Source organism: Malaclemys terrapin, chromosome 5, assembly GCF_027887155.1.
Source record: "Malaclemys terrapin pileata isolate rMalTer1 chromosome 5, rMalTer1.hap1, whole genome shotgun sequence".
Taxonomy (NCBI): domain Eukaryota; kingdom Metazoa; phylum Chordata; order Testudines; family Emydidae; genus Malaclemys; species Malaclemys terrapin.
The window spans coordinates 35355580-35382058 of record NC_071509.1 but is presented as its reverse complement, the minus strand read 5'-3'; the positions used below and the strand labels follow the sequence as shown (position 1 = coordinate 35382058).

Here is a 26479-nt window from a genome sequence, read left to right as displayed (position 1 = left end):
TTCCTTCCGGCCGCCATTTTAGTTGCTGTTCCTGGCCTCGCGGCGCTGCCGCCGCTGCTGCTGCCCGAGGAGCGGAGAGCGCGGAGCCGCCGTCCCCGCCCGAAGGCCCCTGCTGCCGCTGGCACGATGTCCAAGCGCCATCGCCTAGACCTGGGGGATGACTACACCTCCAGCAAGAAGCGCGCCATGGCTGACGGGTGAGGGACGCCGGGGCCTGGCCGCGCGGCCTGCGGGCTGGGGCCGGTCACTTTCGCTCGGAGCGGCTCCCGCCTAATCCGCTTTGTATCCTCGGTGCCAGACTCGCTCCCTGCCGTCTTGGGTCTGGGCGGGGATCGGCGGGGCTAGGAGCCGCCTGGGCGCGGCACACAAGCCGCATGGCGAATCCCTGGGGTAGGCGCGTCTCCTCGTCCCGTTTCGGGGGGTGGGGCGGGGCGGCTCAAGAGCCCGGTGGTTTCCCTGAGTGTAGAGAGGGACAGGGGGGCAGGAGACACGGCGGGGGCGCCGGGCGAGCTGGGTGGGAGCGGCCGGGAGCCGGCCCCGGCGCCTTTCCTTGTAGGAATCCCAAATCCTGGCCGGGGCGGGCTCCGATTTCCAGCAGAAAGGTTCCTGTGTCCGTGCAAACGGTGACCCCATCCGTTCTCCCGTTACCCGGTTCCTCGGGTCGCTGAGTTATCGCCGTAGCCCCATATCGCTCGATGAGATAGTCCCGTGAACCCGGGTCCCCGCGCAGCGCTGAGCGGGGGTCGGCATTTCTAAACTCGTGTCCCCAACACTCCGACATGGCCTGAACCAGATCATAGTTTTCGGCCCTAGGCTGATCATCTTCCCTCAGTAATGTAGAGTGATCTCGGCAACTTCTGTCTGCAGCTTTGCAAACTGCGGTTTACGAGTAACAGCTATGATTAACGAAACCGAAGGTGGCGGGGGGAGGGGTACAACAAAGATATTCTTTTGTTGGTTTTCCGTGCATCTTTCAGCATTTTGTGTCTAGTCAGTTTCACTGTTTCCCGTGTGATCAATCATTCCTCTTTGTGTGAGATTTTCCACAGGTGAACAGAAGAGGGGAAAGTATTACTTTTTTTTTTTTTGGTAATTGTAAAATCACAAACATTGGAAGAGATGGTAGGAGATGCAGGAGTGAATTTAATTACATATAATTTATTTTTGTTTTGAACTTACTGAAAATTGATGGGGTGGATGGATGTTAAACAACAAAAGTATACGGAGTGTCCTTGAATTAGTTTACCTTTTAGTTGAAGCATTTGAATTCTGAAATTTAAAATAGTATTCTATAGATTTTTCTTGGTTGTGTGTGGGTAACAGTTAAATGGAATAATTGAAAATGATGGAGGACTAATAGGAATCGCCATACTGGGTCAAATCACCATCTAATCCAGTATCTCCTCTGTGAAAGTGGTTAGTAATGGAAGCTTCAGAGAAAGATGCAAGAAATGCCGAAGTAGACACTTATGGAATAGTTTTCCCTTTAGGGAGAATTTTGTCCTATTAAATGTCAGTTGGTAACTGGTATATGCCTTGAAGCATGAGGGTTCATAGTCCTTATTTAGAAAAAATAAGGACTATTACCCTATCTAATGCTGGTGTGGGTGGTCTCAGTCATAACAGTCTGATCCTAGTGTTAGGCTTATTTTTCAAACAAAAGGTGTGAAAAGCTTCTCATTGTCACGGGGCCTCCTTCTGCTTCCAGACTCTCCCTCCAATCAAATATCTATTTTTTGCCAGGTGTAGTTTGCATTTTTGCAAATTGACATTTTTCTATGCATTTTCTCAATCTCTCTGTCCGTTTGTATAGGTTCTGACCTCACTACTAATAGAAACATTTTCAGAGCTTAGTATATGCAAATCTCATTACACACGCTATTCTAGACAGATCATTGTTTTAAAAGTCTAAACTACTTCTGCAGCATCCCAATAGACTTCTCCCCCACAACTGAATACATTGCTGTAAAGCCTGAAAACAAATCTCTTTCCAGTTGTAATTAAGGATACTTTTCCTGGCTAGTGTGAGGGCATAAGAAGACATCAATTTCAGCAAAATGTAAGCTTTCATTTAAAAATTAAGTTTTAAGCTCTTGCTATATTTATTATTCGTATTACATTAGTGCACAGGAGCTTCAGTCACATCAGACCCTCATTGTGATGGTGTTCAAACAGATAGCATGAGACAGGTGCTGGCTCAGACAGTTTAAGATGATGCATCAGGGCCTTGGACTGTAAAGCTCATTGCAGGATTAGTGCGTGAATTAGGATAAAATGGAACAAATTTTTGAAACCAGAGGCACTGCAGAGGGAGAGTGAGGGTAACAGTGACACAAAATACTGTAGATTTTAGGTCTTTTTAAAAGATAAATAACACATTAATGGTGTCAGTAATTCTTTATGGTCACCTCTAGAGCCATACAATCAATTGAGGATCTAGATATGGTAAATTAGAGCTGTTATGGGCCTTTTCTCATAAGAACAAGGTTACTCAGCCACTTCTTAAAACAATCTATAGCTTAGAGTTTGTAAAATACAAAACTACTATGTGCTAACTTTAGCTGGTTGCAACTTCATTTTTTTGTAGGTAGAAGCTCCCAGGCCTATTCATTACTTTGTGTGTTAAAAGGAGGCATGGCTAGTAGCAGCCTAGGATGCATATGAGATGCTGCGAGGGGGGGAGTAATTAGCCATGAGCTCTCTTCAGGAACTGTGCCTATTCTTGTTATTTCCCTGAATAGTATGAGGCAGCCTGGTGCCCAATAGGAAGAGTTTCTGTTGCCCCCAAAATGGAGAGGGAGAATAAGAAGAGTTCCTAAAGAGATCAGTTGGCCATTTACTTTTAGGTGAGATTATTAGGATTTTTGTTGTTGTGCCATTTGAAGTTTGTGAATTGAAATTCAAAGGATATGACGTTGAGGGAATCCTCAGCTTGCAAGCCAAAAGGTCACTAATTATTCTTTGATTTTTTTACATATGTAAGTATAACAATTGTTTATCTGTAGTTGCTGTACCTGACCACAGAACTGTTTTGAGGCAGTTTGATTTGTATCAACAGCATATTAGAAAATCTGTAGAAAAAGTTGGGGTACTTGTACGTTTAAAAAAAAAATTGTAAGACACAATTCCTATTTAAAATGTGTTAATTTTATAAATACCTTATTTACAACTCTTATGACCAAATGGATAGGCTAAATTATCTCTTTTGCAGCAAGAGACAATGCTGTTACCTTGAGGTACTAAACTTTAGTTTACTGGTAAATCTTTTCCAGGAACAAGAATGTCACGTATACTACATCCAACTACAGTTGACTTGTTTCAGAGGGCCGGATTTTCAAAAGTATCCTCCGGTTTTAGGTGCTCAGCTTTAGATCTAAGGCTTAATTTTAAAAAGTGTTGAACACCTGCAACTTCAACTGAAATTAATTGAGTCAGTGCTGTGTAACTTTGATTTTATGTCTACGCTACAGGACTTATGTTAGCATAGCTATGCCAGCATAGTCACCTAGTGTAGATGCAGTGTATGCAGGTAGACAGAATTCTCTTGCTGGCATAATAACACCTCACCAAACAGATGTTAGCTAAACCAGCAGAAGCACTCTTTTGTTGGCATAGTTGCATATACACTGAGGGTTATGTTGGCTAGGGGGTATGATTTCCCTCTCCCCACTCCTAACCACCATAGCTGTGCCAACATAACCTTGTACTGTAGTGCAGGCCTGAAAATCAGATATTAGGTATTTAAAAGATCGGCTCCCAAAATAGTGGTTGCTGTTGAAAATATGGGTCAGAGATTTTTAAAGGGAAAGGGTACATATGTGGAAAATCACTAAATTTCTTAACCTATGTTACAAATGCCCTCTTGGTAGTTCAGTATTATCTCTTTCAACAATCTTGCTTTTCCCAGTTTATTTTTGTTCTCATCTTGGACAGTGGAAACATGCTTGGGTCCCAGTCCTTCAGATACTATCACGCATGCTTAACTTTATGCACTGTGAGTAGCCCCATTGACTTCAGTGTGATGATTCTCAGTGCATAAAGTTAAGCATGAGCATACTTTTTTTTTCTTCTTCAAGTTTGGGGCCTTTGTTTTACTTGTGTTTAGTTAGTTTCTCATCTATTTCAACATTTGGGTACCACTAGCACAATCCTGGAAAAGGTTTGGTTGCAAACCTCCCAGGGAAGTGTTTTAGTTTAAAGGGATACTGTCAAATTAAATCACACTTCTGGCTGAAAATTTTCACCTGTTTCAGTGACAAACACCATTTAGGATTACTGTAAGATGATGAGAACTTTTCCGGTTTTTTTTTGTTTTGTTTGACAGCTCTTTGTGGATAGTTAGTTTCTCCATTTCCACTGTATAGTCCATTTCCCCTTTTGTTTGTGTGGGTTTCTCACGGGGTAACGGGGAGGAAAAAAAAATTAAAAGGAAATGAGATTGTAAAATCACAAAAGTTACCAGTATGATTCAAGGCCAGGTATAGTATATGAAACTATCTTTCATACATTTTTTCCCCCCCCAGAAGGACTGTATTTTAAATTGACCATGTTCCTTCCACAAAAAAACTGTTTCTGGTGAATTGGGTAGGGGAATTAGGAGAAACATTTTTATTGGTCTATAGTCCTTGTTCTTGTGAAATCTAAACCTGAGGCCAAATTAAACTTGATACCCAGTTGAAGGCGACTTGTAAAACTAAAAGGCAGATAGAGTTTACTCCATATATTTGATCTGAATATTCCCTCCAGCCTGATTGGGATTCATTTTAACTTGCAGTTCCGTCTTAATTTAAAGGGAATTTATCATACGGTTTAGGCCCCAATTTGATATGCCATAGTGCATTTTGTACCCCAGTTTCTCTGCCTTTAAAAAACGAATGCTTTTACTCTGGTTTCTCTACCATTATTACTAGGAAGCTTAATTATGTCTATTTATAAAGTTTGTTTTTTGTGTGCGTGTAGGTGTATGTATCTGTGTGTGTGTATTATCTCCAGCACTCATGAGCAGTGAGTGTTTTTGTAATTTTTGCATAACTAATATAGCATATGCCTCAAACATGAAATTTGGTCTTTGTAATGACACAAGCAAACAAACAGTGATATTTTTCCTTCTCTGCAGTACACTTAAGTGAAACTGCTTGCAAAACTGTTTAAAATATTTACTGTGCATTCAGTTTGCATGAACTGCATAATGTATTTCATAGTGAAACATTAGTTTAATACTTTCTTTGGTTCTTTTGTTTTAGATTAGCTCCTATTTCTTATTTTTAAAACTACTCAGTGTAAAGAAAAGAACCTAAACTCTTCATTTTTATCTAGTTTTCTTGATATACTTCCTTCATTCATAGGAGATATTCTGTCTTTAAGTATTTACTTCAACATTCTGTATTTTTGCTGTGTTCTGGAAATCCTTTTAGGAAGGATCGAGATCGTGACAGGGATCGTGAAGATCGTTCTAAAGACCGTGACAGAGATCGTGACAGAGAGAGAGATCGTGACAGAGAGAGAGACAAGGAAAAAGATTTGCGTCCTTCATCTAATTCTATGCTTCTTGTTGGTGGTGGATTACCACCTTTAAAACCAGCAATACTTCCACAGGGTATTAATCCATTCACAAACCTACCACATACACCTCGATACTATGAAATCCTAAAGAAGCGGCTTCAGCTCCCTGTCTGGGAGTATAAGGAAAGATTTACAGATATCCTGATTAGGAACCAGTCTTTTGTACTGGTTGGAGAGACCGGGTCTGGTAAAACGACACAGGTGAGTTCTTATTCACTTGATGCTTCCTTCTTAAAGTTTTAAGTTTTTGTTACAGGATGGAGTGTTTTATATCCTTTTTTTTTTTTTTTTTTTTGGATTACTATGATAAATTGTTTAGTATTGTGTTAATTTTATTTCAATGTCTTAGTGACACATCACAAGTCTTACCCTCTTGAGCAATACTTGTTTAATGAACTTTTCAGTTGCTTAATGCCTAAAACATTGATCTCTATTTTACACATTATAATTTTAATTTTAAGATCCTAGTCCAGCTAATGGGTGAAAACTAAAGGAAAAGCATTTCTGAAAAATGTGTGTACTGCTGTTTTTATGGCACTGAGTGATCTTGAGTTGAATTTAATCAGAAAATTGACATACAAAAATCTAATATCTCAATAGTACTTGAATATCACTTTGTACTCTAAAAGATACATTTAATGTCAACACTTATGAAGGAGAGAAATTCACACTTTAATGATAGTGAAACAGTGCTGTAGAGGTTAGGTGATTTACCCATGACTTCACAGCTAGTCTGTGTTAGGGCCAGAATTAGAACTCATTTCCTGACTGCTGCTGCCCCTGGGCTATGCTCATCAAAGAAACTGAAGCTCAAATCTTCCATACTCTGGTCCAAAGAGAACAACATTATATATTTTCTCTTGAACTGGTGGTGCTTCTTGTTGTTATACTACTTCTGTAGGTTGCTGGCTCCTTCAGAGGACAGTGGGATGCCCTTCTGTTTCCTAGGTGGAAATCTCCCTGGGTTAGATTTGTACTGAATACATAGCTTTCCAGCGCTATTGGTGCTTTGAACAATGTGATATTTAGATCTAAAGGCCCCCTGCTAACCCACCAGAGATTTGGGGACTTACAAAATAAGCAAGACATTGGGAGTGGCACATAGAAGTGGATCTGTTAAGGGATCAGAAAATTGCTAGTTTGGGTATGGGTACAAACACTTTTATATAGCTCTTGGTTTCTCCTCAGAGGGCTCATGTGGAAAAGTCGTTTATTAAATTGCATGCCTAAATCTCCCTGTATAGGCAGATGGATTCATAAAGACTAAAAAAAGGATTTTAAACAGATTGTAATGAATTTGTAGCCGGTATTATGGAGATAGATTTTAGTCAAAAATAAAGTTTGAAAGTCTGGAAAATGTTGAGGACATAGGTACAAGATGTCCCTTTCACTGCAGGTTTCTGGAACCAGTTGTTTGTCAGGGGAAGAAGGCATGGTAACATACCTCAGTGGTATTACATAGGTGGTTGTTGTTTTTTTTTTTGTTTTTTGTTTTTTGTTTTTTTTAGTACTTCAGCTGAAGTCAGCACTTTGTGCAATGGGTTGTCTAAGGCAACTCTGAATATACAAATCCTTTGGAAAAGAAACGTGTTCTCAAAAGTCCATTAAAGAAATCAGTCACTTGACTATATAAAAGTCCATCAAGGATACTAACTTCAGCCTCTGAGAATTCATCTGCAGTGGTATAAGGTGGCTTGTATCCTTCATATGAATGGCTTAAACCTCCAGTATTCTTGGTTACAAAGTAGGTTACGTGGGGTAAAATTTTCAGAACTGACTGAGGGACTTAGTAGCCTAAGTCTTAGATCATGTCTAAACTACAAATTTTGGTCAACACAAGTTAAATTGGCATAAAGCTGCTATGGGTAGTATATCGCTAGTGTGCATGCATGCTTGTCTTCTTGCATCGGCGCTGTGTGTACTCACCAGAAGTGCTTATGTCGATGGACAGTGCAGAGCACCATAGGTAGGTATCCCGCTATGCAACCTGCCACTCTCCAGCATAAATTTTGACAGTGCATAATGGGGCGGAAATTAGACACACAGGCATGAATGGGTGTAAGAGGTCAACTTCCCAGCGTGAAATTGTTTCCAACCCATAATGTCGTCTGTATCCCATAATATTTGTGCCTTTTTAAAAAATCCCATGAACCTGCTCGGCCCTCCTTGCTCTCTACCATCTGGAAACATGGAGCTTGTACAGCTCTGCTCTGTTGTCATAAGCATTGCAAGCACAGAACAGATAATTTTCCGATATTTGCTGGGCCACAGAAGAACTGAATCAACAGAACGTGATGATTTCTTGGAGGACAGATTGGTTTTGTACATAGCAAGAACCAATTCAAGGTTGACAGTGGTGGTCACAGAGCAGTTGCAGATGATGTGCTGCTTCTGGGCTTGAGAAATGAACACTGATGGGATTACATGGTAATGCAGGTTTGGGATGATGCACATCCAAAAATTTTACAATCATTGTTCAAGACCACATTCCTAGATATGTGTGCTGAGCTTGCCCTAGCCTTGCAGTGCCAGGATAATGAAGCGAGAGCTGCACTGACAGTGGATAAGAGAGTGGCAGTTGAACTGTGGAAACTTGCAACACTGGGTGATTATTGGTCAGTGGGAAATCATTTTGGAGTTGGAAATTCCACTGCAGGGGTTTTTGTCATGCAAGTGTGTATGGCTGTTAGCAGGAGACAATTTTGCTGGACTGTGATTCCTGGCAGCGTGCACGACACAGTGGATGGATTTGCAGCAATGGGGTTCCTGAACTGCAGTGGAGTAACAGGCAGCACACACATCCCTATTTTGGTACCAGACCACCTTACCACAGAGTACACCATTAGAAAGAGCTATGGTTATGCAAGCATTGGCTGGTCAGGCAAGGTGTAGCATGATGCTCGCATCTTTAAAAACAGAGGACTGTTCAGAAAGATACAGGCAAGGACTTTCTTTCCTGACTAGCGTATTATGATTGAAAATGTTGAAATCTCAATAGTGATCCTGGGGGATCTAGCCTACCCCTTGCTCCCAGCTCATGAAGCTATACACCAGCCACCGCAGCTGCACCAAGGAAAGATTCAGCTACCAGCTCAGCAGATACAGAATTACAGTTGAATGTGCTTTTGGTAGATTGAAGGGATGCTGGCATTGTTTACTCACAAGATTGGATCTCACTGGTTATAGCTGCCTGCTCTTTCTTGGATAGTATCTGTGAAGCAAAGGGGGAAAAGTTGCTGCCATGGTGGAGGAGGAGTGCCTGTCTGCTGAATTTGAACAGCCAGACACAAGGATTATTAGAAGAGCTCAATGTCGAGCTATGCAGCTCAGAGGCTTTGAAAAGAGCACTTTAACAGTGAGCCACAGTAATGTATTGTGGTGAACTATGCTTTACCTGGCCCTGTTGTTTTGGTGCTTTGGTGTATACCTATGAATACAACACTGTCAGTGCACCTATTAATTTTACAGTGCTTGGTGTACATTTGATTACTGTTTTTCACTGATCCTCTGAGTTGTGGGTCACTGTATGCACAGTAACAAGTGGGTACTTTCGGAACTGCTAGGCACTCTGCAGCATATGTTGTGAACTAATAAAGGTTAATTCTTTTCCAAACAATATAATTTTATTCAGTAACAAAACTAGTGCAAAGAAAAATCTGTGCAATTTAAAAGCAACTACATTTAACTTAATTTAATGGAACAGAACTTAACAAGGGGAAAGAACATATATGTCCGTTTTACCTACACAAACAGCAACTATGGCATTCAGAGGTGTATGTGAAGTGTGATTGTCCTTAATGTCCCCCAGAGAGGAGTGGTAGGGCTAGGGATGCGGCTCTTGACACCATGTGGAATGTTGAGGGGGAGATGTAGGGAGGCACTGTAATGGAGTTCTCCATGGACTGCAATGAGAGACGAGCCCAGGATCGTTGAACCTGTAGATCCACAAGAGTCTGCAGCATCTGTTTGCTGCCGGAGAAGCCCCATTATATACTGGAACTCCTTTTCCTGCTAGGATTTGTGAATTATTCTCCTCTCCGCTCTTTCTTTCTCCAATCTGCAGTATTCACCTTCTAGGCCCTTTGCTCGCGATCTTGGTATATCACTGGCTTGCAGGATCTCATTGAAAATGTCATCCCAAGTTCTCTTCTTTCTCCTCCTTATCTGGCTCAGACGTTCCACCGGTTTGGGGAGAGAACCCCCTTAAGGCTGCAATGGCAGCAGCTACGATTAAAGCACACAGAGGTACTGTTGTCAGTATAGTCACAATAGAAGGGTCACATTAATATTCAGAACTCCCTTCCCTTGTGCTCTTAAAGTTTTACTAAACAAAATATGCTTATTGACACCTTGCTGAAAGTGCAAAACTCAAGTCCACCTTAACTGTGGAACTGTAATTGGCACTTCCATAATGCTCTTATATTTTCCTAGTGTAGACTGACCCATAGAGATAGTAGCTGCTCCCACTAGGAGTCTCATCACACAGAACAGAATACTGTTCAACATACACCCAGTGATGCCGCTACCCTGCGCATAGTTTGAGAATTGAGGCCGAATGCATGGGGTTTCTGAGCACGTGTCAACAATCCACAAGAAAAGAATTACAGGTGAAAACCTGGTTCCATTGACATCAATTGTAGTTTTGCCACTGACTTCCATGGGGCCAGGATTTCACCCTGTAAACTTTTAAGCAGTGAAGGTTTTTTAGTAGTTAAAGAATCTCATTTAAATCCTTTAAACAGTACCCGTGTTCTTTTCCTCACCGCGCGCCAAAAAAACTGACAATGACAAAAAGGAACTCTTGGCTTGATTACATTATTCATTTGACTTAATCTGTTTTTAAGAACTCTACTGAATGTTCATTTGGTTATTATTTTGGCCTGTCACAGATGTATCCAATGTAGACTAGTCTCACAGCAGCCCCTTGTCACCAGGTTCATGTGGTGGTTTTTGTGTTTGAAAATCTCTACCCTTCATTAGAAAGCCCCTCTGTGTCAAGGGACTCACAAAGCTAATGAAAGCTCTTCCTGATCCATTTGATATCTGTGAAATAGCTTTCTTACAAGGAAAGTCCATTTTCCTGGTGGCAGTAATTTTGGCTCCTGCAGTGGCTTCAGATTCTTACCGATCCACATGATGCTAAGTTTTATAAGGGCCGTGTGATGCTATAGATTTATTCTAAATTCCTACCAGGGATGATGACTGAGATCCACTTCATTGTGAAACAGTCATCTTTCTGTGTGCTTGCATGCTGGTCCTGGTGAGGTCTTTCTTTGTGAACTTGATGTAAAGAAATCTTTTGGTTTTTATATGAATCAGATTAAAGCCCTTAAAGTCCACCCAGCTTTTTTCATTTAACACCATTATACTAGATTCTGTTACCAAGAAAACCATTTCTAAATGGCTGTCTAATTATATTTCTCACTGTTGTAGCCTGGCAAGCCTGGTGTTTTAAGGTCATGTTGAGACTTATTCTGTTTGTAGGGGCAATGCTTCAGCAACTAGCCTCAGACTTGCATTTTTACTGGTGTCTTGCAAAGTGACTTCATTTCTCCTCTTCACATGTGTGAAGCACTTGTGTGCATGTTTCTACTCAGATAATCTGCACTCGGATTCCTATGGTACAGAACCTATTCTTTTGCCTATGTTGTCCAAACTTTTCTGCTCCTTAGGGTTCTTTTCTGTTCAGATGTCTGTTATCCCTCTTTTGACAATTTTTAGTAGGTACTCTAGACCTCTTGTATTTTTCATATTTATAAGAAAGGTACCTTAATCCTAAACAGGGCTTTGGAGCTGTGCTCCGGGCTCCGCTCCAAAGCCCTGACTAAAAACATGTTGCTTTTTCGGTATGTCTTTGTGTTTGCCTCCTGTTGCAGCTTGTGGATTTTTCTGTTGCATTTGGGATCTTGGGCCTTTTCAGTTTCTTCCAGTAGCAATCTGTAGAATAACATTTTTGAAGAAAAAATATTTTATTCTATTAAGAGAAACTTACATGGATTAAGTCATTCATCCTCTGTGTTTAGTGGGATTCTGTAGTTTTGTTTGTATCTTTCTCTTTTTGCACTTTGTTTTAGCTCTTAATCTAGGAGTATTCTGAAAGGAAATTACTAGGGGCCTGGTTACATGGACATTAATGTTAGGGGAGTTCTGCTTGACCTCTAGACCCATGACTGGTTGTCCCTGGAGATGTCTTCAGATAATGTGATTTACTAAACCTCTCATCAAATTAAGAGTGTAATCAAAGTATATTTCATTCACTGTCTTCTGCATCTCAGATTATCAGAGGTGCAGATTTTTCTTTCTGTATTAAGAATAAAGTTTAATACAGACTGTAAAGGAGAGGGGTGTGGGACTAAATCTCCCGTCATTGAATCAGTAAATTGCTTACTTGCAAACAAAATAAACACATTCTGATTCCATTGGTAATACCGGAAATTCATATCTGTTTGGCAAAAGTTAGATTCTCTTCCTGTTTCTTTAGGAACTCTAACCAAATGGAGATTCCAGATTTTGTTCTTTTTACTTCTCACTGTGATATTTTAAGATATTTTCTGATTCAGCCAAGTTTTTAACACTTGGGTATTTTTTTCAAGGAACTGCATCTGTAATAAATATTTAATTTTAAAGTGTGCTTTATAACATATTTAAACAATTTTATAACAATCTTCAAGGGTATGTCTACCATGTGGCCTTAGCCCATGCTTCTACATGTGTTTGCCCAAACCACCTTGCCATTCACATGCACAGCACTCAAGCAGGTGCTTACCTGTATTTTGAATCCATGCTTGCTTGCAGGCTGGGGGTTTGTTTTAAGGCCTGAGCTGTGCTTTATCTCTTGCTGAACCCACCCTCTTTTCAGTGAGGACACAGGCAAGACTCAGTCCTCCAGTCCTTTTCTAAAGTTACCCCACAAGGTCTGACAAGTTTTCTCATAATTGACTGAAGAAGAATCTTAGTATCTCAGCACACAGAATCATGGGATATGCACCCAAAGACATCTGGGTGAGTTTGGGCAGAAATAGCAAGGACACAGTAACACAGGTAGAGCTGTAATTCTCTGGCCAAGGTAGACTAACCTGAATGCTCATACCCAGCTAACTGCAGTATAGACATGCCCTAAAATGTATACATTAAGGCTTCATGAAACTTCATGAGCGTTTACTTTTCTTAGATGCCAGTGGAGCGTCAGCACTTCTAAACTGAGGTCATCTGACAGTTGCTTAAATGTACTACCAACCAATACAGTTTCTCACTAATTTGCAAAATGGCAGGTTTTGTGAAAACTAGTACTACTTAAGTGTGAAATATTTCATCTTCATTTTGAATTAAGTGTACTTCTCATTCATTTGACAGCCTCACATCTATATTTGATCCAAGTTATTGGTAAATGGATTCATGAAATGCAAGTTATGAGAAGGATAAGTGGAATTTTTTTTTTTTAAATACCAATAAGCCAGTTGACTCCTACAAAAATCTTGCCGTCAGTTTCTAATTGAAGTTATAGGCTGTAAAACAGGACTTTTATCTTTAGATATCACCTGCTCAACAACTACAGAATAAATTGTGTTGTATCTGACTGGGCATTTAAAGTGTATTTAAATTGCAAATTTGTCCTTGACAGATCCCTCAGTGGTGTGTTGACTACATGCGGTCTTTACCTGGACCTAAGAGAGGTGTAGCTTGTACCCAGCCTAGGAGAGTAGCTGCAATGAGTGTGGCACAACGAGTTGCTGATGAAATGGATGTGATGTTGGGCCAGGAAGTTGGTTACTCTATTCGATTTGAAGACTGCAGTAGTGCAAAAACAATTCTGAAGTAAGTATTGTAACAGTCACCCAAAATAGGCAACTGTCCACTTTTTGTTATCAGGCTTGTGCAGGGCCAAAGGTTTTGGTTGGGAATATGGAGGTAGCAAGGTTGTGAGAGAGGAGAATGGAGAAAATCTGTGGGGACAGAGGGCTGTGCCCACAAGGAGTAGAGAAACATGGGGCTTAAGCTCTGGGGGACCTACAGATCTGGTGGGGGAAGAGTGAAATGTGAAAGTAATTTGTCTTTCAAAAATCCTATCTAATCCTGGAGATTAATTGTATACTAATGAATCGCGTGAGGTTCATTAGAACAGGTGCTGTCTGGAGCTACTTTCCTAGTCCAGGCCCTCCCAGTACAAACTCTGGGTTGTTTTCCTACTGTGGGTCACAGGAACAGTCCCAGTCCCTGCTTAGTTTTCCAGCCAAGACATTATGCCCATAAAACCCTCTTCTATATCCCTGCTAACTCCTCTCTCTTCTCCTCCGTTTCTGTATGCACATCTTGTAGAGCTGAAACTTTGGAGTTGAGGGGAATGAGTGATCATATAAAGGGGAGCAGGGTGATAAAGTGGGATGCCTGTACTGAGACATTGGTGCATCGAGGGCTCCTTCTACACTGCTACATGGCCTCCATGGTGCTCTGAGGTTGCAGTCCAAAAGTGCTGGTGTACTTAAACAGACACACACTGGGTTTTCCCTCACCTAGTCCTCCTGTGCAGTTTGGAGTCCCTCCCCCTGGACTCAGGGGTATGCTTGCTAACCAACTATCTCCTACAAGTCCCTCATCGGTTCTGCTCTCTGGCTCACATGGGCATGTGCAGCGATCAGTTGGTCAGTCAAGGAAGTAGACTGGTGTTGTAAGGAAATAAAAGCTGACCATCTGAGCAGTTCTGTCCGTTAATTGCGGCAAGATTCAGCTTACTTGAATAAGGAGAAACCAATCTATATATTTCAAAATGCTCCTGTGACTATGACATCATGAGAAAATATATGAAATCCAGAATTGTTAGCTTGAGCAGGTGTGTAAAACACTGGACGAGGCCCACTTATTATCTTTGCATGAGTTGCATGGCACGTTCAGGTAGTTCATTACCAAAACAACCTAGAGTATTTCCAGATATTAATAGTGTGATTCCAATGTGTATCAAAGCAAATGTCAAAAATTTTCACAAGAGAGCTTCCTAGCAAAGAATAGCCACCTCGAATGTGGGAGACCAGGCAGAGAGGGACTTGAACCCACGTCTTCCACATTCCAGGGGTGTGCCTTAATCAGGCTATAGACCCAGTCTTTTTCTCTCTCTTTCTCCTGTTGGAGCTGTTCCATTTTGTCTAAAAATTCATTGAGACAGATAGAGAGATGATAGCCTGGTGGTTAGTGCCCTCATTTACGATGTGGGATATGCACGTTTAAGTCATTGTTACAAACTTCATTAAAAGCTGTAGTGTGGAAAGGGCCTAAAGATGATTTCTGTGTTGTTTGAAGAAAAAAATACTTTGTTTTTTTTTTTTTTAGCTAAATTTGTTAAAGTCTAAATATATTTACACTACTGGTGCATATGCTAAAACCTGTGGTGGCAGAATGAAGCATGAATTTGTTTTTAGACTCTGGTCATTACGTTGTTAATATTCATATTGAGTTTCAAAGGGGTAGCCGTGTTAGTCTATATCAGCGAAAACAACGAGGAGTCTTTGTGGCACCATAGAGACTAACAAATTTATTTGGGCATAAGCTTTCATGGGCTAAAACCCACTTCATCAGGTGCATGGAGTGAAAAATACAGTAGGCAGGTATATATATTACAGCACATGAAAAGATGGGAGTTGCCTTACCAAAGTGTGGGGGTCAGTGCTAATGAGGCCAATTCAAACAAGGTGTGGATGTAGCCTGTTCCCAACAGTTGACAGAAGAGGTGAATATCAACAGAGGGAAATTACTTTTTGTAGTGACCCAGCCACTCCCAGTTTTTATTCAGGCCTAATTTGATGGTGTCAAGTTTGCAAATTAATTCCAGTTCTGCAGTTTCTCGTTGACGTCTGTTTTTGAAGTTTTTTTTGTTCATACTTCAACAAAAAAGCTTCAAAAACAGACTTCAACGAGAAACTGCAGAACTGGAATTAGTTTGCAAACTTGACACCATCAAATTAGGCCTGAATAAAGACTGGGAGTGGCTGGGTCACTACAAAAAGTAATTTTCCCTCTGATATTCACCCCTTGTCAAGAATAGGCTTCATCCGCCCTGTCTGAATTAGTCTCGTTAGCACTGACCCACCCCCACTTGGTAAGGCAACTCCCATCTTTTCATGTGCTGTAATATATATATATATATACCTGCCTACTGTATTTTTCACTCCATGCATCTGATGAAGTGGGTTTTAGCCCACGAAAGCTTATGCCCAAATAAATTTATTAGTCTCTAAGGCAGGGGTGGGCAAACATTTTGGCCACATTGGGGTTGCAAAACTGGATGGAGGGCCGGGTAGGGAAGGCTGTGCCTCCCCAAACAGCCTGCCCCCCGCCCCCTGACAGCCCCCCTCAGAACCCCTGATCTATCTAACCCCCCCCCCCCCGCTCCTTGTCCCCTAACTGCCCCCTCCCAGGACCAACCGCCCTCTGGGACCCCACCCTCTATCCAACACCCCTGCTCCCAGTCTCCTGACTGCCATGCTTATCCAACCGCCTCGTTCCCCGTCTCCTGACCCCTATCCACACCCCTGTCCCCTGACAGGCCCTCTCCTGACCCCTATCCAACCACCCCTGTTCCCCGTCCCCTGACCCCACCCCCAACTTCCGCCCCATCCAACTGCTCCCTGTCCCCTGTTGCCGCTCGGAGCCCCCCGCCCCTTATACAACCCCCTGGCCCATTCACCATGCAGTGCAGCATGTCTGTCTGTTGCACCGGCCAGAGCCAGACATGCTACTGCTCTGCTTGGCAGGAGCGTGCAGCTCCGCTGCCCAGAATGCTGGCCGCACAGCGGTGTGGCTCTGTGGGGAAGTGGGGAACAGCCGGGGGGGGCGCCGGGAGCTAGCCTCTCTGGCCAGGAGCTCGGGCTGGGCAGGACGGTCCCGCGGGCCGGATGTGGCCCGTGGTCCATAGTTTGCCCACCCCTGCTCTAAGGTGCCACAAAGACTCCTCGTTGTTTTTATTCATATTCGGGTAACATTTACAGTCCTAAACACTAAGTTTTCTCTTGAACTGTATGCTTTAGGAAGATAGTCATTGCCCCAAAGAATATTTAATCTAAGATTACATACAAGTAAGTTGCAGCAAACAATAGGAGGGAATGGGGTGTGGAAGATGAGGGTAAAAGTAATAAAATCAAGTGGATGCATAGGATAATAGTATGCAAAATTGTGCTTTTAAAAAAAAAATAGAAATCCTTATCAAACTACAACCCCTTGAGCTTTAGCTCTTGTTGTACCCAGTTCTCTTGATTAAAAACGTGACCCTGGGCCTCACGCCTTCTTTTTTAATCGCACCTTCTTGTAAGCATTTAGCCTGGGTGGTGCTGTTTGCGGGAGGGATGGGTAAGATAGAAACTGTAGTGAGTGAGAAGGAATTATGGAAGTTTCTACACAGGTGATACTTCAGTATTAATTTGGAAAATTTAAAATATTGTTTGTCTTCAGGTATATGACTGATGGTATGTTACTTCGTGAAGCTATGAATGACCCTTTGCTGGAGCGCTATGGTGTTATAATTCTTGACGAGGCCCATGAAAGAACATTGGCTACTGATATTTTGATGGGAGTTCTGAAAGAGGTTGTAAGGCAAAGATCTGACTTGAAGGTCAGTAGCAATTATTCTTTGTTGAAGCCCGTACATACTCAGGAAGCACAGAAGTATTAAAGAAATTCTGAGTATGGAATTCACTATGCTTACTAATAGATATGCTAATAAGGGTCATATTTACCTTCTGATACATATGTTTTCTATTTTCTTTAGTGGAAGCCATGTAAATATAAAAGCAGTTTGTTATAAAACTGTTTTCCTAACCTTTCTTTCAACATATTAAACAAAAGAGAACTTTTCAAACAAATGCTTATGGTTGAGTGGACCCCTAAAGCAAGGAAATTTGGAATGAAATCTTAAATTTGATCCTTAAATCATACATTTTAAGTTTAGTTTCTCGCTATCTATGTATTAAGTATAAAATTCTGTAGGTTTTTGATGTTAACTTTGGAGTAATTCTGTTTTCCCTCTAACTTACAGGTTATAGTTATGAGTGCTACTCTAGATGCTGGCAAGTTCCAGATTTATTTTGATAATTGTCCTCTCCTAACTATCCCTGGTCGTACCCATCCTGTGGAGATTTTCTATACTCCAGAGCCAGAGAGGGATTACCTTGAGGCGGCTATTCGAACAGTAATACAGATTCACATGTGTGAAGAAGAGGAAGGAGATCTTCTACTCTTTCTTACTGGACAAGAGGTATCTTTTGTATTCTTCATTGTAGGGGCTAGATTCAGAAGCTTATACATGTGAAGGGTTTTAGTCCTGCATTCATGTTTTATTCCCTGACTTTCAAATGTGGAATTCATTGATTAAGGAAACAGATTTTGGGGAATGAGGCAGGAGATAAATGTTGGGCTGACTCTATATGATGTGAAAGATTTTTGTTAAAAGAAAATTGCTAAGATTATTTCAGGGCCAATCTTTTCTATATAGAAACCTAAAATTAGATTCCTAGGCTCATATTTAGGACCTAAGTAACTTGAAATTAAAAAGTGCTAAGCACCCAGTAGCTCTCATTAACTTGAATGGGAGTCTCTGGGTATTCTGCACTTTTTAAAATCAGATTGACTATTTATGTTCCTAGATCCATTTTTTGGAACTTAAATTTTATATTCTTATGTAAAAAAAAAATTGGTTCTGATAGTTTCAGAAATGTGTGTGTATTTATGTGAGACTTAATTTTTGAAGTAGCTTTGAGAAATAGGTGGGGATATATTTATAACTATAAATAACCAGAGTGGTGTATTTGAGGAGATTGTCACTCTACTTATATTTTGGAGCATGAGCTTTCAGACCGTAGTGTAGGACTGAAAATACAGAAACTATTTCAATATACATAAAGTGAGGATTTAGGTTTTTCAAACTCTTAACATTTATCTTCTCTTGTTTAAACTTAACTGTTTTTCCAACATCCTTTTGTGCCAGCCAGGACGGTGGGTGTAAGTGTAACTAAGAAACGGGGGGTGGGGAGAGGAGATGAAAGCTGTGTTATGAAAGTGGCTGGCCGGATGAATGTCCTCAAAATCCTGTGTTCTGCAGGGGGTGAGATAGTATTTTTGCTGGTTGAACTGGGTTTTTGGGTACCTATTGTGACATCACCTAGGGTACAATCTCCACTGCTAAACATCTGTGTCCCCTCCATTCTTCAACCTGGGATGCCTTTTACACTGCCTTGCTGTGAGAGCAACCACTTCTGGTTTGCTGTCGCATAGCCCCCACCATGTAAATTACTCCCAGCTATACAGTATGAGTGCTATAGCCAGACACTCCTGAATTACACTGCAGAGCAACACCCGCAAATTCGCAGCCCCAGACTTTCCCCCAGAAATGTGCATCTTGTACTGCCCAGCACCCTCCTGCCCAGCACCCTCCTGGACAATACAAGCTCATATAAAGTCCGTCATTTCTTTAGTAGAAAACAATCTACACGAATCCTGTTATCCCAAATGAAGCTTCCTCCACACTTCAGTCTAAATCAGGGGTCGGCAACCTTTCAGAAGTGGTGTGCCGAGTCTTCATTTATTCACTCTGATTTAAGCTTTCGCGTGCCAGTAATACGTTTTAACGTTTTTAGAAGGTCTCTTTCTATAAGTCTATAATATATAACTAAACTATTGTTGTATGTAAAGTAAATAAGGTTTTTAAAATGTTTAAGAAGCTTCATTTAAAATTAAATTAAAATGCAGAACCCCCCCCGGACCGGTCGCCAGGACCCGGGCAATGTGAGTGCCACTGAAAATCAGCTCGCGTGCTGCCTTCGGCACACGTGCCATAGGTTGCCTCCCCTGATCTAAATGCACACTGGTTTAGATAAAACAAGTTTAGATTTTAAGTGATTACAAGTAACGAAGCATAAAAGTCAGAATTGGTTACAAAGAAATAAAAGATAAAACACAGCTAATACCTAATTTAACAAGCTAAATAGATTCAAAAGGTTTCTCTTACCACTTTTCAGCAGTCTTATGAGTTGGATTCCTTATGAGTAGGACCCCATCTCCAGTTCACTGTTATTTTTCTTGTCATTCAGGTGGTAGTGATGCTGTGGGCAGAAAGAGTGGGACAAGTATTTTTGGAGTGTCTGTTCCCCTGTTTTATAGTTCTTTTTCTTTGAAAATCATCTCCAGCTGAGGTTCAGGAGACAGTCTGTGGAGGTGGGAACCTCCAGCAGTTTCTTTGCCAAGATGTAAATTTCTCGCTCACACCTTTTTTCCTGCCAAAGAATGGCTACTTGTCCAAATGATAGTCCATTTTATCTTGTTGACCCCTGACTGAGGTGTGGCTGTTTTTGCAGACTTGGAACATGTCTCAGTAATATCCTACAGTAGAATCTTATAATTTTACATTCAATGTTGCCACTCAGATTTTACCAGGACAAAAATCAGCAAATTACGAGTTTTCAGATGATACCTCACAAGGCATACATTGTACCAAATTTATCATAGTCTTGTAGAAGAGGTGAACATAAAGATACAGACAGTCACACATATCTTCTTTACAAGCTTCCACAGCCTTTTCTGATGAGCTTAGTTTAGTGTCAGGGACATACTAGTGAAGGTAATGGCTGACTTTCACACAGGTGGCTCCTTATCTTGCTCAGCATGCTTTTATCTATACCTGATTTTCCTTGGTCCTATTTCTTCCCCAAAACTCTACTGCTTGTCTGTTTTGTTTGTCCTGAAAGTAGGCCCTTTGAAGGAAATGCTTTTAAGGAGCACAAAATACAGTAACTCCTCACTTAACATTGTAGTTATGTTCCTGAAAAATGCGACTTTAAGCGACACGATGCGAAGGGAGTCCAATTTCCCCATAAAAATTAATGTAAATGAGGGGGTTAGGTTCCAGGGAATTTTTTTTCACCAGACAATTTAATACTGGTACACAGTGATGATGATGGTGAAGCTTGGTTGAAGTGGAGGAGTCAGAGGGTGGGATATTTTCCAGGGAATGCCTTACTGCTAAATGAACTAGCAATTGGCTGAGCCCTCAAGGGTTAACTCTCTCTCCGAGAGAGAGAGAGAGAGAGAGATGCACATTTCCCCTTTAAGTATACTGCATTGTTAATTAGATCAGCTTGCTGAGACCGCAGCTGCTGCTACCAGCAAGCTCCCGCTGTCCTGAGCCCTGTCGTGTGTCCCCTCTGCTCTATGGAAGATGGGGTAAGCGGGGTGCAGGAGCAGGGGGGAAGGGGACACCCTGACATTAGCCCCCCCCTCTTCTTCCCCTCTCCCCCACACAGCAAGCAAGTGTCCCAGGGAGCAGCTCCAAGGCAGAGGGCAGGAGCAGCACATGGCAGTGCGGGGAGGGACACAGCTGAACTGCAGGCAGCTGCTGTACAGGGAACTTAGGGGAGTGAGGAGCTGATGGGGGCTGCCAGTCCACCCTGGTTCAAGCTCCCACCAGCTAGCTGCAACGGGCTGCTCTTCCTGCAAGCAGTGGACAAAGCAGACGGCTACCAAACAATGACGTTAGACGGGAGCATTGCACAACTTTAAACAAGCATATTCCCTAATTGATCAGCAACAACAAAACAACGTTAACCGGGACGACTTTAAGTGAGGAGTTACTGTATTAGGCTACTTCAAGAAACTGAATTACAGTAACTCCTCACTTAAAATCGTCCCGGTTAATGGTGTTTTGCTGTTACGTTGCTGATCGATTAGGGAACATGCTAGTTTAAAGTTGTGCACTGTTCCCTTCTAACATCGTCGTTTGGCAGCCGTCTGCTTTGTCCACTGCTTGCAGGAAGAGCATCCCGTTGCAGCTAGCTGGTGGGGGCTTGGAACCAGGGTGGACCGGCAGCCCCCCCCATCAGCTCCCTGCTCCCCTAAGTTCCCTGTGCAGCAGCTGCCCAGCAGGCTAGCAGTTGTAGCTGTTCCTCCCCCAACTGCCATGTGCTGCTCCTGCCCTCTGCCTTGGAGCTGCTCCCCGAGACACCTGCTTGCTGTGGGGGGAGGGGGGAGAGAAAGAGGAGGGGCTAATGTCAGGGTGCCCCCCGCACTCCTGCACCCCACTTACCCCATCTTCCATAGAGCAGGGGGGACACAGGACAGGGCTTTGCTGGCAGCAGCTGCGATCTCAGCAAGCTGATCTAATTAATAAGGCAATGTACTTAAAAAGGAAATGCACATATCTCTCTCCCCTCCCTCCATTCTTGCTGCCTTGTAGAGTGTCAGAGTTAGTGTCAGAGCCCCCTTGAGGGCTCAGCCAATTGCTCAGTAAGGCATTCCCTGGGAAATATCCCACCCTCTGACTCCTCCACCAAGCTTCACAATCATCATCACTGTGTATTAAATTGTTTGTTTAAAACTTATTGTGTGTGTGTGTGTGTATGTATGTATGTAGTCTTTTGTCTGTCTGGTGAAAAAAATTCCCTGGAACCTAACCCCCTCATTTACATTAATTCTTATGGGGAAATTGGATTTGCTTAACATCATTTCGCTTAAAGTCGCATTTTTCAGGACAACTACAACGTTAAGTTACTGTATGTTGCTCACAATATGACTATTGAAAAACCAGGTACAGATAATTTACTTGGATGCCAACATTTGCAGGCCTCTCCTTGGATAGTCTTGCTAGTCATACAGATTTAGTTGTGCTTTTCTCCAGAAGATTCAAAAGACTTGCATGATATAATGGCTTCTGGCAGCCCGTACTTCTCTTAAGGGACCAAGATAATGACTGCCAGTGCAGAAGCAGATCTTCTGGTGCCCTTCCTTGCCTAAATTCTCCCTCTGAGATCCTGCTCCTAGATCAGTGGAAGTTAATAGAGCAGTTCAAGACATAATCTGTCAACATTTCTGACTCGGATAATCTGTTCCTCAATCTCACAAGGCTTCGGATGATGTACCGTGTGACCTTGAGAGGGGAGATTTATTCTGAGGAGGTCACTGTGAGGAATGATTTTCACATCTTGATTAAGTTACCAGCTTGAACCTTTTACCCGACAAATCTTTGCAGAGGAAGTCCATACTGTAATTTGGTATATTAGAAGCAGAGTAGACTGCACTGCTAAAAAAGCCTCTCACTTCCTCGAGGCTCTTTAATTGCTAAATTAGTTGGTTCAGGTCCTTGTCTCCACTCAGATTCCAGTGTCTGATTTAGCCAGGGAAACAGCCCTTCTCCTGTGCATTGACTTTTGACCGTTAAGTACCTGATGAAGTGAAAGACAGAAGCTTCTCTAAAAAGGTGACCTCCAAATGTTTGTTTTTATCATTAGAAATTTGCATTATGACTGATCGGGAAGACTAGTGGAGATCTAGTGAAATGGTAACATGAAGAGAGTGAAAGCCAATTGAGAGGGAAAGGAATTCTTAGATTAACACTTTTAATATCTTTAACTTAACTGATTCAATATCTTTGATAAAGGAAGCCTTTATTATAGATTAGAGCTCACAAAAAAAGTACCCCAGAAACCTCCGAGATTCCTTCAGCAATATCAGGGGAAGAGTAAACTTGACATTCCTGATATCTGAGATAAAACCAAGCAGAAAAAAAGTAAAGTACAAAAATTGAAGGTTGCTTTATACATCATAAAGAAACCAAAAAGGGCTAAAGCTCAGCTCTAGAAATTGAATTGTAGGTTGCCACTAAGGCAGTGTTCTGAATGTTCCAGGGCCTTGGTTTAGATAGCAGTCAAATCAGCCTATGTAGCCAGGCCATGGGTGAGATGGCTGCAGAAGCTGGAGTCTGAGGATGCTGTAGATCAGTGATTCTCAACCTGTGGTCTGAAAAAAAAAAAAACAACCTTACTGAACAGAATTCAACTATATATACAGACAGTAGATTTACAAAGGGGTCTGCACCTCTGTTTGAAATTTACAAAGGGGTCCGCAAATGAAAAAAGGTTGAAAACCCTACTGTAGATCACTTGATAAATATAGGAGCTGTACCAAAAGTGCTGACCTCAGATAATGTTCCCTCTGTTTTTTTACATCCACGTGCGGAATTAATTTTATATGCACCAATATGGAGGTGATGTGTGGCGGAGGTGGGGGCCGAGGGGTTTGGAGTGTGGAGGGGGCTCAGGGTGGGGACAGAGGGTTGGAGTGCAGGAGGGGGCTCAGGGCTGGGGGTGTGGGCTCTGGGATGGGGCTGTGGATGAGGGGCTTGGGGTGCAGGCTGCCCCAGGGCTGTGGCGGGGAAAGTGGACTCCCCCAAACGCTCTCTCATCGCTGCAGGCCGGGGCAGAGGCACCTCTCCCCAGCCTCAGCAGCTCTGGGGCTGGGGGAGAAACTGCCCAGCTTAGAGGGAATTTAGCCCTCAGACAGGAACCTGGACATGTAACCTGGTATAATTTGAAGTGTCCAAGTTTGGGGGTGGGGTGGGGTGTTGTTTTGTTTTTAATTTCATGCTAATCTCTGCCTTGGGTCTTGGCTCCCTTCTCTGGCTGCCACCTTCTGAAGAGGCCCTGCGTCTCATGATTTGGACAGCGTGGTTGAGTTTTTCTGTACTGCTGAAATACAGGACATTTACTTCCTTATACTCCTTCACTGGATCCACCATAACTCCCTTTGGTGGTTCAGCCACCACTATACCTGTTCCCAGTGTGGTTCTTACTGTGGTGTTCTCCAATTTGGGAGCTCCTACTGACAACTGCTGTATCAGTTGTAGAAATTAGCTCCAAGTTGATGACTTTGGGAACGTGAAACTTTTTCCTCAAGGCTTAACATTAACAAGCTACCTAATTGACTCGGGTTCTGTTGGTTTTCTTAATGAAAGAAAAGTAATTTTCTGCTGTGTGAGTGAGATGTGATGTCTCTGTCAACCTTAAGTTATTTTTTCTGATCTGTAGCTACCTGTTCACATGTCCTATTTTCTCTTCTCATGTCCCTTCCCCTTCCCTGTAAGCAATATTTTCTTTTTTAGGATGATTAGTCAGTGAAAATTGTAGATCACCTCTCATTGTATTTGGTGGATTCTGGTGCCTTACCACGAAAACATTTAAATGAGTTTCTTGTGATATATCTGGCTGGCGTGCTTCCCTAACTGGAAGTTTCCTGCCCCCAGACTGCATGTTTCTGGTACAGTTTCACTAGCCTACTCGGAGTAGTGAGATATTCTAGGCATATGAAATCGTGGAGGGTCAATAGGTGCAGAAGCATTCATTGCATAAAGTGACACATGATGAGGGGAAGCTGGTATAGAGCCGAGCAGAAGAATCTTCATCCTCCTTGCATAGCCAGCACTTGGAAAATTGATATGCCCTCAGAAAGCAGGTGCCTAAAAAAGCCTCTGACTGGTTGCTTAGCAAACCCTCGTTGGGTGCAGAGAGGGTATTGTCTAGTTGCTCTGGCAAGTCTTTGTTCTTAAGATACTGAAAGACAGTCAACTCTTCATGCTTACGCTCGCCATCCCTATGGTGGGTTTGCTTTGCTTTGCATCGTAAGTGGCAAAGTCATGGAATAATAAAAGTATCCAGCTCAGAAGTGGCTTTGCCCGCTTTGGAAAAGGCCCACTTCTATATTTAACTTTTTTGGTAGGCTATAAATTATTCTCAATTGCTCTTAATCTTCCTGTTATTGGTTAGTTTATTAAAAGAGCTGATTTCCCAAAACTCAGGAAAATTGATGCGGAGGAAGAATTTAAGACAGAAAAATGTAATAACTGGAAGTTCTTTATTAGATGTCCAAAATGCTATGATTCCCCAATCAAGAAAGAGGGCAACTAACAGCCCATCCTTGTTCAGATGGAAAAAAGGGGAAGTAGATAGCAGGCAATATAAATTAGAAGCTATGAAATGTAGAAAATTGATAAGGGCATCTAAAGACATCAAGGAAAAGTCCATGGCTGGCAGGATTAAGGACAGTTAGGCATTTAAGAACAAACAAAAAGCCCCTAGAAGTGGTATAGATCCATACCTAGATGAAGATGATAAAACTGTTAATAGAGATGCAAAAAATGGATATTAGACATCATCTAATAGGGATAAGCCTAAATCAGCAGACCCACATTACTTGTATTCAAGAATCCTAAAAGAGTTGGCTGAGGAGATCTCTAGCCTGCTGCTGTTCATCTTTAATAAATCATGCAATACCAGGAAAATTCTAGAAGACTTGAAGAAGGCCAGTATTGTGCTGTTCCAATATTAAAAAAAGGCAAATAAGATGACTTGGGTAAGTATAGGGTGGTTGGCCTGATATCAACCCTGGGCAAAATAACGAAAAAAATTACAATGTGATTTAATTAACAAAGATCTAAAAGGTAGGCATATAATTAATGCCACTCAGCAAGATTTTATGGAAAATAGATCTTGTATCTCTTGTATAAAATCAATTTTGACTAGTTTGGTAAGGTTTACTGTATAGCTGTAACATACTTAGACTTTTGTAAGGCATTTGACTTAATCAGAATATCATGCAGTACTAAAAAATTAGCACTATGGCACATTTTCAATGGATTAAGAACTAGTTAACTCACAGATCTCAAAAGTTGTCATTGGTGGAGAATCATTGAGTGGAAATGCTTTTAGTTTCACAGGAATCATTACTGGCCTCACTCCTATTCAGTGCTTTCATCAATGATCTGGAAGTAAATATAAAATCACGGTTGATAAAATTTGTGGATGACCCAAAGATTGGTGGAGTGGTAAATAATAATGAGGCCAGTCCAGTTCAGACAGAGCAGTCTGGATCACTTGGTAATCTGGGCCCAGTCACATAAAACATGTTTTAATACAGCCAGATGCAAAGTTATATTTCTAGGAATAAGGAATGTACACCACATATGCAGAATGGGGCACTGTATCCTGAAAAACAGTGACTGACTCTGAAAAGGATTTACAGGTCATAGTGGACAAGCAACTGAACATGAGCTCCCAATGCAATGTAAGAGCTAATGCAATCCTTCCTTGTATAAATGGAAGTAGTGACTATGAAT

General features: G+C 41.9%; 1 protein-coding gene across 1 annotated transcript in view; it reads left to right on the top strand.

Annotated features, from left to right (window-relative positions):
• Window positions 1–26479, top strand: part of DHX15 (DEAH-box helicase 15) — a 73776-nt gene continuing 47297 nt past the window's right edge. Inside the window, exons 1-5 of the mRNA XM_054029183.1 lie at window positions 1–197; window positions 5415–5763; window positions 13184–13377; window positions 16999–17158; window positions 17582–17800. Coding sequence (XP_053885158.1) covers window positions 127–197; window positions 5415–5763; window positions 13184–13377; window positions 16999–17158; window positions 17582–17800 — 993 coding nt within the window. The 5' untranslated portion in view covers window positions 1–126. The remainder of the gene's footprint in view (window positions 198–5414; window positions 5764–13183; window positions 13378–16998; window positions 17159–17581; window positions 17801–26479) is intronic.